Genomic DNA, 13,797 nt, shown 5'->3' with positions numbered 1-13,797 from the left:
ACAGCTCAGAGCCTGGAGCCTGTTTCAGATTCTGTGTCTCCCTCTCTCTGACCTTCCCCCGTTCATGCTCTGTCTCTCTCTGTCTGAAAAATAAATAAAGGTTAAAAAAAAATTTTTTTTAATAAACATTTAAAAACACTTCATTTGTGAGAATACATGTTGAAGAACAGCCAAGAAAACTGAAAAAGAACAGTGAGTTGGGTCTGGGAAGGGGGGTAAAGGGCACGGAGGAACCTGGAAACAGGTTGCCGTATATCAATGAGAGGGTGACTCTCATATGTGGATGATGAGGACAGCAGTGCAGTTCAGTGGGAAAAGGTAGTTTTCAAATGAGGCAGGCCTGGGGCGCCTGGGTGGCTCAGTCGGTTAAGCGGCCGACTTCGGCTCAGGTCATGATTTTGCGGTCCGTGAGTTCGAGCCCCGCGTCGGGCTCTGTGCTGACTGCTCAGAGCCTGGAGCCTGTTTCAGATTCTGTGTCTCCCTCTCTCTGACCCTCCCCCGTTCATGTTCTGTCTCTCTCTGTCTCAAAAATAAATAAACGTTAAAAAAAAAAAATTAAAAAAAAAATGAGGCAGGCCTTACTGGTTTGCCACTTGGAGGAAAAAAATATGTAACATCTATTAATAATTCCAGCTGAATTAGAGACACGGGTGTAAAAAATAAAACATCTTTCAAGAAAACCAAGTGGCCAAAATGTGGAAACATAGAGGCAACCAGGAATGGCTGGCAGAATGGCCGAATGAGCGGTGGGACAAATACGTGGGGTAGATCAGAGCTTCGGCAGAAGGTGCGAGGAAAAGAAGGCTCAACAACTATGTACAGTAGAATCCATTTTCTGTAAAACAGACAAAACCTCGCACATGTGGACAGATGCACACAGATGGTTTGTAGGAATATAGAGAACAACAGAGAAGAAAATACATGAGTGTTAGCAGGGGTCTTTGTTGGGGGCTACCGATACAAGCAGTAGGAGAGTGAGGAGAAGTCGAGCAGAAAAGGACAAAAGTGGGGGGGTGCCCTGGAGCGAGGCACCCTTCTTATTTATGTGAAAGGGGAAGGAGTCCGTATAAGGTGAGTGTATGCATAAAGAAATTGAACAGTGATAATCTTGAGGACTGCTGGAATGTCGAGGAAAGTGTTTGTGTCAAATGGCAAAAGCAGGACCCCAAAGTCTACCTACACAGAGGACATACCAGGCACCCCTTGGGAGCTGCTGAGCTGGGGTTGTCCCCGTGTGATGGAGACTACAATGTCCTGAGAGCCCACAGGACCCCGTACAGTCCTGGGAGCCCCAGAGGACACAGCTGCCCTTGGGGACTCAGAAGCTGCAGTGAGGTTCTCTGCAGTCAGTGTTCTGCTGCTTTAAAAAAAAAAAAAAAAAAAAAAAAAAGAGCTTTATTGAGCTCTACTTGACATACAATAACTTGCATGTATGTATTCAAAGTATGCACTTTAGATACATTAGATACATTTGACATAGTATACACCAGTGAAACCATCACCACCAATCAGAACAGTACACACATCCACCACCCCACAAAGTTTCCTCACACACCTTTAGAATCCCTGCCTCTTCCCCAACCCTGCTGTTTCAGGCAACCACTGCTTTCTTGATGTCACTACAGATTAGCTTCTAATTTCCAGAGTTTTATATAAATGGAAGCTCCTATAGATTGGATGATTGAGTCCCCTCAAAATTTGTATGTTGAAATCCTCATCCCTAAAGTGATGGTATTTGGAGGTGGAGCCTTTGGCAGGTAGTTAGGTCATGAGGGTGGAGTCCCCATGAATGGAATTTGTGCCTTTATAAAAGAGGTGGCAGTGAGCTCCCGGCCCCCTCTCCCCCATCCTCACTCCCACTTTGTGAGGCCGCACACAACAAAAAGTTAGCTGTCTGTGAACCAGGAAGCAGGACCTCACTAGACACTGAGTCTGCTGGTCCCTTGATTGTGGACTTGCCAGCCTCCACAACCATGAGAAATAAATTTCTGTTTAATAAATAAGCTACCCGGTCTACGGTATTCTGTTATAGCAACCTGAATGGACTAAGATCGAATCATACAGCGTACATTGTTTTCATGCCTGGCTCTTTTTCACCGAGCACTATTATTCTGAGATTCATTCATGTTGTATCAATACTTCATTCCTTTTATTGCCAAGTATAGATGTATCACAATTTGTTATCTACCTGTTGATTTTCTGTTTACCACTTATTGTTGAGTGACCTTGGGGAGGTCTCCTCCCCCTCTCACCTTTAGTTTGCTCATCTATAAGATGGGGATATCCCTGCTGTCTCTTTGGGAGGATCCAACGAGACCTGTTGGACAAATACTCTACAAAGAACCAAGGAGAGGGGCGCCTGGGTGGCTCAGTCGGTTAAGCGGCCGATTTTGGCTCAGGTCATGATCTTGCGGTCCGTGAGTTCGAGCCCCGCGTCAGGCTCTGTGCTGACCGCTCAGAGCCTGGAGCCTGTTTCAGATTCTGTGTCTCCCTGTCTCTCTCTGTCTCAAAAATAAATAAACGTTAAAAAAAATAATAATAAAAAAATAAAGAACCAAGGAGAGCTCTGCTTGGGGTGGAGGAGCCAAGTGTCCTATGCCCTCCATCTCCAGGGGCCACACATCTTATCTGTTACAAGAGCTGTGTCTGAACTGCTCCCTAAACCATCCCAACAGAGCAGGGCCTGAGGCCCTGGGGAGTCTCTGGAGAGGTCTGAGCAGCGTAGTGACAAGATCTGATTTACAGCTTTACAATTTCACTCTGGCTGCTCTGCTGCCTATAGACTGCAGGAAGCACAAGGGTGGAAGCAGGGAGACCAGTTAGGAAACCATTATAGTGATCCAGGTTCCAAGGGATGTGCTGATGGTGTGGACTCGCGTGGAGGCAGCGGACAGAACTGGACTGGAGGTAGAGTCAACAGAACTAGGCCATGGCTTAGCTGATGGAGAAGAAAAAGACAAATGACTCTCATCCCTTCCCCAATCCGAAACCCACCACTAGGTTCCTGAGTGAGCAACTGGGAAGATGAGAAATGATACACTCCTAGGGTGGAGAAAACTAGGGGATGACGAGTTGAGGCTCCACTTGGACATGGTCACATTGGGACACATCCAAGTGACTATGAGAATCTGTGCCCGTCTAGAGATGGACTCCAGATGCCTTCTTCACACAAGAGAAAGGGCAAGATCAGCTAGGGGGAGAATGTATGGGATGAAGTCAGAGCCCAGGACAGAGCTCTGAGGCCTCTTACACTTGGAAGTAAGAAAAAGGGGGAGGTGGGCAGTACAAGTGTGGAGAACAGAGATGATCTTTGAGACAAAGAGATGGGAGCATCACCAGAGAAGGGAGAGAGGGTAATCTCAATCCCTGCTGAAGGGGCAAGAATTTCCTGAACCATAAGGATCCAACTCCCTAAGAGAAGCAGATACCTACCCTCAGGGGGTCACCAGGCAAGTGAAGAAAACACGGAGCTCGAACTCACAAACCATGAGACCATGACCTGAGCCAAAACCAAGAGTGAGATGCTTAACTGACTGACCCACCTAGGCTCCCCTCAAATATTTTAAATTAAAAAAAAAATGTTTATTATTTTTGAGAGAGAGAGACAGAGACAGAGACAGAGTGCTAGCAGGGGTGGGGGTGGGGCAGAGAGAGAGGGAGACACAGAATCTGAAACAGGCTCCAGGCTCTGAGCTGTCAGCACAGAGCCTGACGCAGGGCTTGAACTCGGGAATGGCAAGATCGTGACCTGAGCTAATGTCAGACGCTTAACCGACTGAGTCACCCAGGCACCCCTCAAATATTTAAAAAATAACACCAATCCTTCACATACTCTTTCAGAAACAGAGGAGTAAGAAACACTTCACTCCTCCCATGAGGGCAGTATTACCAGCCAAAGACATCACAAAAAAGGAAAACTATAGAAAACATCTCTAGTGAACACAGATAGAAAAATACTTAACAAAATATTAGCAAGCCACATCCAGCAACATAAAAAGGATTATAAAACCATGGCTGAGTGGGATTTATCCCAGGCATGCAATGTTGGATCAACATCTTAAAAAATCACTGTTATATGCCATAATAACAGGTTAAAGGACAAAAATCACATGATCATCTCAATAGATGCAGGAAATACCTCTAATGAAATCTAATACCCATTCATGACAAAAACTCCCAACAAACTAAGAAGAGAATAAAACTTCCTCAATTTGAAAAAGGTCACTAATGAAAAATCCACAGCTTAACATATTTAATGGTAAAAGACTGTACGTTTTCCTCCCTAAGACTGAGAACAAGGCAAGGATGTCTACTTTTGCCACTTGTACACAACATTGTATTGGAGGTTCCAGCCAGTGTAATAAGGGAGGAAAAAATTAAAGGCATCCAGATTGGAAAGGAAAAAGTAAAACTGTCTTTATTCACAGATGATATATATCTAATATATATATCTTGTATATATCTTATATATATCACAGACGAAAATCCTCAAGAATATACATGTCTTTTTTTAAAGATAAAAACTAAGGGGCACCTGGGTGGCTCAGTCAATTAAGCGTCTGACTTCGGCTCAGGTCATGATCTCACGGTTTGTGAGTTTGAGCCCCACGTTGGGATCTGTGCTGACAGCTCAGAGCCTGGAGCCTGCTTCAGATTCTCTGTTTCCCCTCTGTCTCTGCCTCTCCCCTGCTCATGCTCTGTCTCTCTCTCTTTCTCAAAAATAAAGAAAGAAAGAAACGAATAAAGATAAAAACTAGTAAATGAGTTTAGCAAGGTCACAGGATACAAGATCAAGCTTAAAAAAACATTTCTAGGGGCACCTGGGTGGCTCAGTCAGTTAAGTGTTTCACTCTTGGTTTTGGCTCAGGTCATGGTCTCATGGGTTTGAGAGCCCCACGTCAGGCTCTGCACTGACAGCACAGAGCCTGCTTGGGATTCTCTCTCTCCTTGCTCTGCCCTTTCCCTGCTCACATGCACTCTCTCTCAAAATAAACAAATAACCATTAAATTTTTTTTCTAAATAACTAGTACCAAAAAAATCTGAAAATACAATTAAGAAAGCAATCCCATCAATAATAGCATAAAAAATAAAAATACTTAGGCGCATTTTAACAGAAGAAGTACAAGACTGTACACTGAAAATGACAAAATATTACTGAGAGAAATCAAATATCTAAACAAATGACAAACATTCTGTGTTCATGGGTTGGAAGACTTTATATTGTCAGGATGGCTATTCTCCCCAAATTGATCTATAAATTCAACACAGTATCTATTAAAACCCCAGAAGGCTCTTCTGGAGAAGTTGATGAACTGATCATAAAAGGCATGAGAATGCAAAGTACCTAAAATAGTCAAGAGAATTGTGAAAGGAACAAGGTTAAGGACTTACATTATCCAGTTTTAGGACTTACTTTAAAGCTGGAGAAATCAATACCATACAATCAATGTGGTATTGGCTTGTGGACAAGCACATAAGACCAATGGCACAGAGTTGAAAAGCTAGAAATAAACCCTTATATTTACGGTTAACTGATTTCAACAAAGATGCCAAAGAAATTCGGTGGAGGAATAATCTTTACAAATGTACTGAGATAAATGGATATCTATGCACACACAAAAAATGAATTTTTAAAAGTTAATTCAAAATGGATCATATACCTACACGAGAACTAAAATTATAAGACCTCTAGAAGAATTTCTTCATGATCTTTGCTTATTATGCAAAAAGTTCCTAGGATATGACTCCAAAAGCATAATCCGTAAAAGAAATAATTGGCAAACCAAACTTCATCAAAATTAAAAACTTGTACAATTCAAAAGATACCACTGACAAAATGAAAAGACACACCATATACTGGGAGTACTTACAAATCCTATATCTGGTGAAAGATTGGTATCCAGAATATGTAAAGAATTCTTACAACTCATTCATAGGACACATGACCCAATTTACCCAGATTTGGGGGCACTGGGGTGGCTCAGTCGGTTGAATGTCTGACTCTTGATTTTGGCATGGGTCATGATCCCAGGGTCATCAGTTAGCATGCTTAGCTTCAGTTTGCATGCTTAGCTTACCATAGCTTAGCATGGAGCCTGCTTGAGATTCTCTCTCTCTCCTCTGCTTACGCTCTCTCTAAAAAATAAAAATAAAAAAATCTTTTTAGAAGGGCCAGATTTGAATAGATATTTCACCAAAGATATGGCTAACAAGCTCATGAAAATATGCTCAAAATCTTTAGTGGTCAGAAAAAATGCAAATTATTATTATTTTTTTTTTTTTTAATTTTTTTTTTAACGTTTATTTATTTTTGAGACAGAGAGAGACAGAGCATGAATGGGGGAGGGTCAGAGGGAGGGAGACACAGAATCTGAAACAGGCTCCGGGCTCTGAGCTGTCAGCACAGGGGCCCGATGCGGGGCTCGAACTCACGGACCGCGAGATCGTGACCTGAGCCGAAGTCGGCGCTCAACCGACTGAGCCACCCAGGCGCCCCGAAAAATGCAAATTAAAATTACACAGAGATGCCACTTTACATCCACTGGAACAGTTATAATCAGGGGCGCCTGGGTGGCTCAGTCGGTTAAGCATCCGACTTCGGCTCAGGTCATGATCTCACAGTTCATGAACTCGAGCCTTGCAGTGGGCCTTGTGCTGACAGCTCAGAGGCTGGAGCCTGCTTGGGATTGTGTCTCCAGCTTTCTCTGCCCGTCCCCTGCTCACGTGTGTGCCTTCTCTCTCAAAAATAAATAAACATTAAAAAAATTAGAAAACAGCAACAACAAAAAAAGAACAGTTATAATCAAAGAGAGACAATTACAAAATTGGCAAGGCTGTGGAGAAACCCGAACCCTCATACACTGCTGACATGAATGTAGAATGCACAACTACTTTGGAAATGCTCATCAGTTTCTTAAACAGTTGAACATTCACTTACCATGTGACAGCAATCTTCTAGGGATCTACTCAACAGGAATGAAGATGTGTGTCCACGAAGACTTGTACGTCATTCTAGTAGTATTCGTAACAGCCACAAACTGGAAACAATCTAAATACTCATCAATTAGTGAAAAAAAAAAAAATAGGGTGTATCCATGCGGTGGAATACTATTCAGGAACAATAAAAGAAACAAGCTGCTGATACATGCTACAGCATAGATGAACCCCTAAAACATTCTAAAAGAGCCAGACACAAAAGATCACATACGATAGGATTCCATTTAAATAAAATGTCCAGAATAGGCCAATCTATAAGATATAGAAAGCAAAATAGTGGTTACCTGAGGATGAGAGTGAAGGGGGGACTAACTGCACGTGGGCATGAGGGAACTTTTCAAAATGATGAAAGTATTCTAAAATGGGATAATTCCATATAAAAATCGTTGAGTGCTTAAAATGGGTCAGTGTTAAGGTATGCAGATTATGCCTCACTAAAACTATGAAAAACTTAGTGATGGGAGATTGAGGAAGAATAGAGAGAGAAGCATGATTAGGCAACCTTTGAATCTGATATACCCGAGTGTCCTCAAGTTCAAGAAACACAGTTGTTGCGCCTCCTCTATGTGCCTGGTGCTGGGTACACAACAAAAGACCCCATCTACCAGGTAAGGCAAGCAAACAGGCCATTGCCCTGGTGGGATACAGCGGGGACAAGCACAGAGAAGGGGCACCAGGCTGACGAGAGATGCTTTCCTGCAGGGGTGACATCTAAACTGACACCCTGAAGGACGATTTCAGGGAACCTGGTGAGAAAAAGTGCCAGATCACGGTGGCCTTCTGTGCCATGCTATGGAGTTTGGGCTTTTATCCTGAACTGCAAAGCTAGTAGAAAAACAGAATAGGGAACTGAGCTCCATTACAGAGAAAAATATCTATGTACCACTAAAGATGAAATTGGGAACAGCAAGTCTGGGGTAATCACTGTGAGAACCCCCGGTTGTCAGTTTTTGGTTGTGTCATGTTACGTGATCGGGAGCAGCAGCAGAAAACAGTACTGCTTGCTTTGGGGTGAAGAGGGGCAGGCTCTGCTGTTGGCTGTGAGGGGAGAGGAGTCCACGGAACAACGAAAGGACATGGGAAGTCAAGCAGATGAATCTAGCTGAATAAAGGTCACAGTCCACTCTTCACCCATGGGCGCTTTGGTTCTGAGCAAGAGGGTGTAGATTACATGGAAAGGGCAGCTCTTATTTTAGAGACTTTTCTCCCCTAGCACAGAGCCCACAGATGGTCTGGCTTCCTCTGCTTCAGCACAAGGGTGCTTGCCTCTATAATCCGATGAGTTCTTCCTTTTCCCTCACTGCCCAGTCTTCTCCAAGGTCCGTCACGGTACTAGGCAACCACCCTCCACACACAGCACGAGGCCGGATGGACTAGCTGCTTGCAAAGGTCAGACGCTGTTCCCTTCCGGCAAGCTGGACTGAGTGGAAATCCGGTCTCAATTCTTGAAAACACTACAAGTTAGCTGATGAATCAGGTCAGTTACTCGGCCCTTCTGAAGCTCTTTCTTTATGCTAAAATGAGCCATGCAACCTACCCTGTGGGGATTCCTGAGGGGACCTGGTGAGAATCAATAGTGTTTATGTGTGAAACGTGCTGGTGGGATGTACGTGGGAGAGACCTACCCTTCTAAAGTCTTGAAAAATAAAAGTTGCCGTTCAAGCATAATCCTTACCCACTAGATAGGACTGACTGTAGCTGGCTTTCGGGAAAGTGTGAATGAAGTTTCCTGACATCCACAACCACAGTGACCAGGGTGTAATCTCAGGAAGGCAGCTCTGGAATGTGGCTGTATTTGGAGAAGTGGAAATTAAACACAGGAGTCCACTTTGAGTGGGTCTCTCACACTTTGAGGAGTGGACAAACCACCATGGAAATCTGCCTGTGCCCGTGTGCCCGAGCTGCACCCCAGCCGTTGGTCCCGCAGGAGGGATCTGTGAATCAGCGTGTGGTTTAAGAATTTGTTAGGGACTTTTATGTACGCCGAAGTTAAGCACCTCTGGCCCAGAGTTTTAAGGAGCCGTCTGGGTTCTCGGCAGTAGACAGGCTAGCCGCACTCTGCCAGGGAACTCTGGAGTTTTACGGCACTGAGCGAAGAAAAGGGGAAATCCATGAAGAGTGCTGATCTGCACAGCAGCAAATACGCAACATGCTAGCGAAGACTTTTGTGTATTTTTCACCCGAACTCATTCTTATAAAACATACATGTGTCTCTCCAAAGACTGATTTTGCTATACATCTGGCTCTTCCCTTATTTTCACAGGAATGTTTTTACTTTGTCCAATATATCTTTTCACTGAACTTCAATAAAAACATGATTTACTTCTAATATTTAAAAAATACAACAAGAAAGGACAAGAAGATATTAGGAGTGTACTTTTTATTTTTCTTTGGTTTCTTAACACAAAAGACATGCGTTCTATAAATAAAAGGAAATAAGATTTTCTGGGAAAGGTTAAACTGCCGGGGGTGGGGGGGTGGGAAGAATTTCTACCTACTTCCATCTCTGTGACCAAAAGGCTGGTCTTCAGCTCCCATCCTGGCTTTGATCTCAGGTGAAACCCAGAAGGCTCTGTGTGTTATCTGAGGAGGGGAAATGCCCAAGGACGTTGAGTGCCACAATCCCGTGCTCACAGCTGGGCTGGACCCCAAGGTCCACTGAGCATGACATCTCTCCTACCTCCTAGTTACACGCTTTTCACAACATCCTTGGGTGAGGACTCTTCTTTTCACAGGGCTACTGGAAAGGCTCCAACCCCAAAGAGCCAGCCCAGTCATTTGCAAACACCCCCCTCAGACTGAGGAAGCGATGGCTGGAAGAGTGTGAAAATGTTGGTGTTGGCTCACTCGTGCTCACAGCCCACCCAGATCAAAGCACTGGCCCCGGGTGCAGCAGTGTTAACTTCCACACCAGGAGGTGGGAGTGGACTCAGGAAGGCCACTACAAGAGCAGCAGATGGTGGGGAAATCATCTATCAGCCTCAATGGCAACATTCGTGCCAGCATCCTGAGGGCCCGGGAGGCCCCCTCATTAGCCCACTGACTGATCCTTAACCCCTCCACAATCTGGGATGGCCAGGACTGCTTCTAGTTCATAAAAGGGCTTCTGATAATAAGAGGAGCACTGACACACGCCTCTCTAACAGGAAACGCAGACCCAACCGCCTTCCGAGTCTACTTCTGTAGGCAAACCCAGAGGGAGTGAGAGAGAAATGCTGAGGCTCCACCACGAGCCCAGGTGAAACTACATCAGACTGTTGGGTCTTTTGAAATAAAAACATCATTTTCAAGTGCTTGTAGCAGAGGCCCGGCTCCTAAGTGGCAGGTAACAAAGGTACATCCTTCTGGATACGTGGCGATTGCACACACTCGTAAACCTTGTGGTGTGGGGGTGGAAAAGACGTCTCAGGATCCACACTGTGCCTTTCTGAACAGGCTTCCAGGCCACCCTAGTAGGCAGCAAGGGACAGGAGACCAGCCAGGCAGAGAATGGGATCCTAAGACCCAGTCTTGCTTTAAAGGAACTGTGTCCTCATTTAGTCTGTGCTGGAAGCAGTTTAGAAAACCAGGTTTTGGCAGCAGCAGCTGAAGCCCAGCCCCACTGCCCAGTGCACTGGCAACAGAAGTGTCCTCCTGCTCAGGCCCTGCTGTGTGACGTCAAGGTCCTGTTCAGGGAGGAGGAGGAAGGAGCATGGAGTCTCTTCAAGAGGTCATTTGCTAAGATCAGAAGAAGAAATATAAAATCTGTTCTTTGCAGCAGCAAGAGATTCTTTCGGCCTTTAGTTCTTTGCCATAAAGTCAGCTTTGCTTGAGTGTAAAGGTCCACCTTGCTGGTCGGTCTGCCAAGGGCTGGAGGGAGGCCAGACCCCTGGAATTGGCGAGTGGATGGAGAAGCAGTGGACTGGAGGGTAGACGAGGCTACTGGACCAAGCCAGCCATGGCTGGTGGAAGGACCAAGTCCCTGGTTAGGTTCTAGAGGTACAAATGGTCAATGTGCCCCAGAAGTATCGCAATGAGGAAAACTATCCGAGAATGATAGACGGGCGAGAATCTGGCCAGACCTGCTGTCTCCTTGCTGGTCATATGAGGAATGAAAGTAGGGGCGGAGAGTCTGAGTGAGCGCCATGGTGGCAGTGGGAGGTGACCACAGGGGCACCCTGGAGCCTCTGGCGACCAGCTGGAAACTCTCCCCTAGAAGAGTGGCCGTAATTGAGCCGATTCACTAAGCCTACAATTAAAAAAGTCCTCTGATGGTGAGTGTGAGTACAAACCCCATGAGCACCTTGCTAGAGGACCAGTGGAGAGCGTACTGACCCCAGACACGTGAGGGCTCAGAGGCAACCCCAAGTGCTGTGCGAGGCCTCAGGACCCTGGGACCCGAATGTGGGAGTGGATGCCGCCCTTTTTCGTGGTGGGCAGTTTTCCATTTAAACTCACATTTGCCTTTAGTGTCTTCTAATGCCTTCTACTCGCAAAAAATGTTCACTTAAAAAAAGGTATTTTTCTTTCCAGTTTCTTTCAACTGTTTCGTTGTTTAAATATCTTTCGGTTTCTTTCAAGTATCTTTTTTCTCCTTCTATTTCTCCTGAACAAGATGAAAAAGACCTCGTTAAAATTCCAAAATTCAGGAAAAGCTTCTGCTCTCCCTGGTCACCCAGCAATGAAGACGAAGTCCTCTGTGCCCTAAGATGGAAGAGGGAGGTGCTTGTGTGCAACGGGCATGTTGCTGTGGCTGCACCGCCACAGGCAACGAGAGCCCCTGGGGCGTGTCCTTCCTCCCCTAGCCACACCCCAGCTTCCAGCAGTCTTGGCCACTGCAGCTACCCCATTGCAAGCTGGCCACCGCGTGGCCAGAACAGCAGGCGAGGAAGAGCGTCAGATGGCAGGCTTTCTGCCAAGTGGCAGGTAGGAGGCCGACTTGGATGGAGCCTGTGTACGCGTGGACCAGCAAAGCAGTCCCATGCCACCAGCTGTGGAACCCGGAGGGGCTCGGTCCCACGCTGTGCATCTTGGTGACCTAGGCTTGACGGTCACAAGGGCAGCACAGTGAGGGAGGCTGTGAGCACTTGGAAAGGCTGTACCTCCAGCAAGCTCACATTTACCCCGTCCCCTGGTCTACCACCTCTCCCAAGGGGGCCTGTCCCTGGAAGGGAGTGCCTGTGCCTGTACCAGATCCCTACCCCACCACATCCCCTGCCTCTGCCTTAGATGGTGAGGAGGGGGATGCAGCCCACGCCAACCCCTCCCTCGTGACACGCCATGGGGGCCATAAACGTCCAGCGGTCCGTCTCCGGGTCATACATCTCCACCGAGCTCAGGTTTGACTGTCCATCATAGCCCCCGACAGCGTAGAGACGCCCACAGCTGGCCACCAGGGAGACCCGACTCCGGCGCGTGTGCATGGGGACGATCAGGCACCACTGGTCTGCCACGGAGCTGTACACCTCAGCGATACTGAGGAAGCCCGAGCCGTCGTAGCCCCCACAGACGAACATCTTGCTTCCCAGGGACGCGGCTCCGTGCCGGCAACGCTTGTTGAGCATGCTGGCCGCTGGATGCCAGGTGGCTGTGTGGTGGTTGTAGTGTTCCACCTGCATTTGGGACAGAGGTACGGGGGTCAGAGCCGAAGCTCAGTCTGCAGGGCGACCTCACAGGGCACGGTGACCTGCATGGTGTCAGACTCCAGTCAGAGGCCAGTGTGTGCCCTGGCTCCCATGCCCTGCTTCCTTGGCTGCGCACCTGCTCTGGGGCTTATGGGACAGGAGAGAGATCACTTAATCTGACCCCCTCTGTCTTACATCTCAGGGAACAAAGGGGTTGCCCAAGGATACACTGCTATGTAGTGACAGAGCTGGGATGAGAGCAGGGTCTCCCGAAACCTGTCCAGAGTGCATTCCATCCACCACAGCACCGAGCAACTCCATGGATCTACCACTAGATGGCGGTTGAGGGTTTTTTTGTTTGTTTGTTTGCTTTTTAAAGAATAAATGTTTATTTTAAAGAATAAATCATCCAGAATACAACTGTTTGAAACTTCACACTGTGTATAATTGCGCCTACTCTGGGCAGGGATTTTGCCAGGTCTCATGAAGCATTTGTGAACTGGACAGGGTGGGGGTGGGGCTGGCATGGCTATACTCTACCCCTCCTTTGTGTGCACTGGCTCCCATTCTCAGAAGAATTTCAGAGCACGTGGCAGATGGCCTGAAACCTCACTAGATGACGCTTTACGCAGCTACGGCAAGGCTGGAGTTTCTTCCAAAGAACTGCCTTTCAAAATCATTCTCAAAGATGGAAGGAGTGGGTACCCTTAACCCAGGGGGAGCCCAGACTTACACTGTTGAAGATCTGCAGACCGTCGTGGCCACCCGACACATATATCCTGCCCTCAAACACCGTCACCCCAGCAGCACTGCGACTTGAGCTCATCGGGGTCACCACCGTCCACCTTCAGGGAAGAGCCAGAGGAGGAGGGGGCGCCATGAGATTCGGCGTTGCTGTCCTCCCAGGACAGCTCAGAAGGGCTGGGGTGAAGCGTGGAGTGTTCCTTCTCACCCTGCACAATCTCCCCACCTCTGCAGGCACTCAAAATCAGCACGTCCCAAACAAGGCCCCTCTCCCTTACAGATCTGCTCCTCCCTTGCACTGCCGTCTTGTTAATAGGACCACCAGCCACTGAACCGCCATACTCAGATTCAGTGTTTTCATGGTCTTTTCTCCCTCATCATCAACATTCCTGTGGTCACCAAGTCCCAGCTGGTTTGCCTTGGTAGTCACTGCTCGTTCCCATCCCTGCTACC

At 46.9% G+C, this 13,797-nt stretch overlaps 1 protein-coding gene across 4 annotated transcripts in view; it reads right to left on the bottom strand.

Annotated features, from left to right (window-relative positions):
• Positions 1-9,349: 9,349 nt before the first annotated feature.
• KLHL18 (kelch like family member 18) overlaps positions 9,350-13,797 on the bottom strand; it is a 55,359-nt gene continuing 50,911 nt past the window's right edge. For all 4 annotated transcript variants that reach the window (XM_007088434.2, XM_007088435.2, XM_007088436.2 and 1 more), the window contains 2 exons: positions 13,334-13,445; positions 9,350-12,588 (listed from right to left, as the gene is read on the bottom strand). In XM_007088434.2, coding sequence (XP_007088496.1) covers positions 12,202-12,588; positions 13,334-13,445 — 499 coding nt within the window. In that variant the 3' untranslated portion in view covers positions 9,350-12,201. The remainder of the gene's footprint in view (positions 12,589-13,333; positions 13,446-13,797) is intronic.

This window comes from Panthera tigris, chromosome A2, assembly GCF_018350195.1.
Source record: "Panthera tigris isolate Pti1 chromosome A2, P.tigris_Pti1_mat1.1, whole genome shotgun sequence".
Lineage (NCBI taxonomy): Eukaryota > Metazoa > Chordata > Mammalia > Carnivora > Felidae > Panthera > Panthera tigris.
The sequence above is the reverse complement of the archived record's forward strand: the minus strand, read 5'-3'. Positions and strand labels throughout refer to the sequence as shown.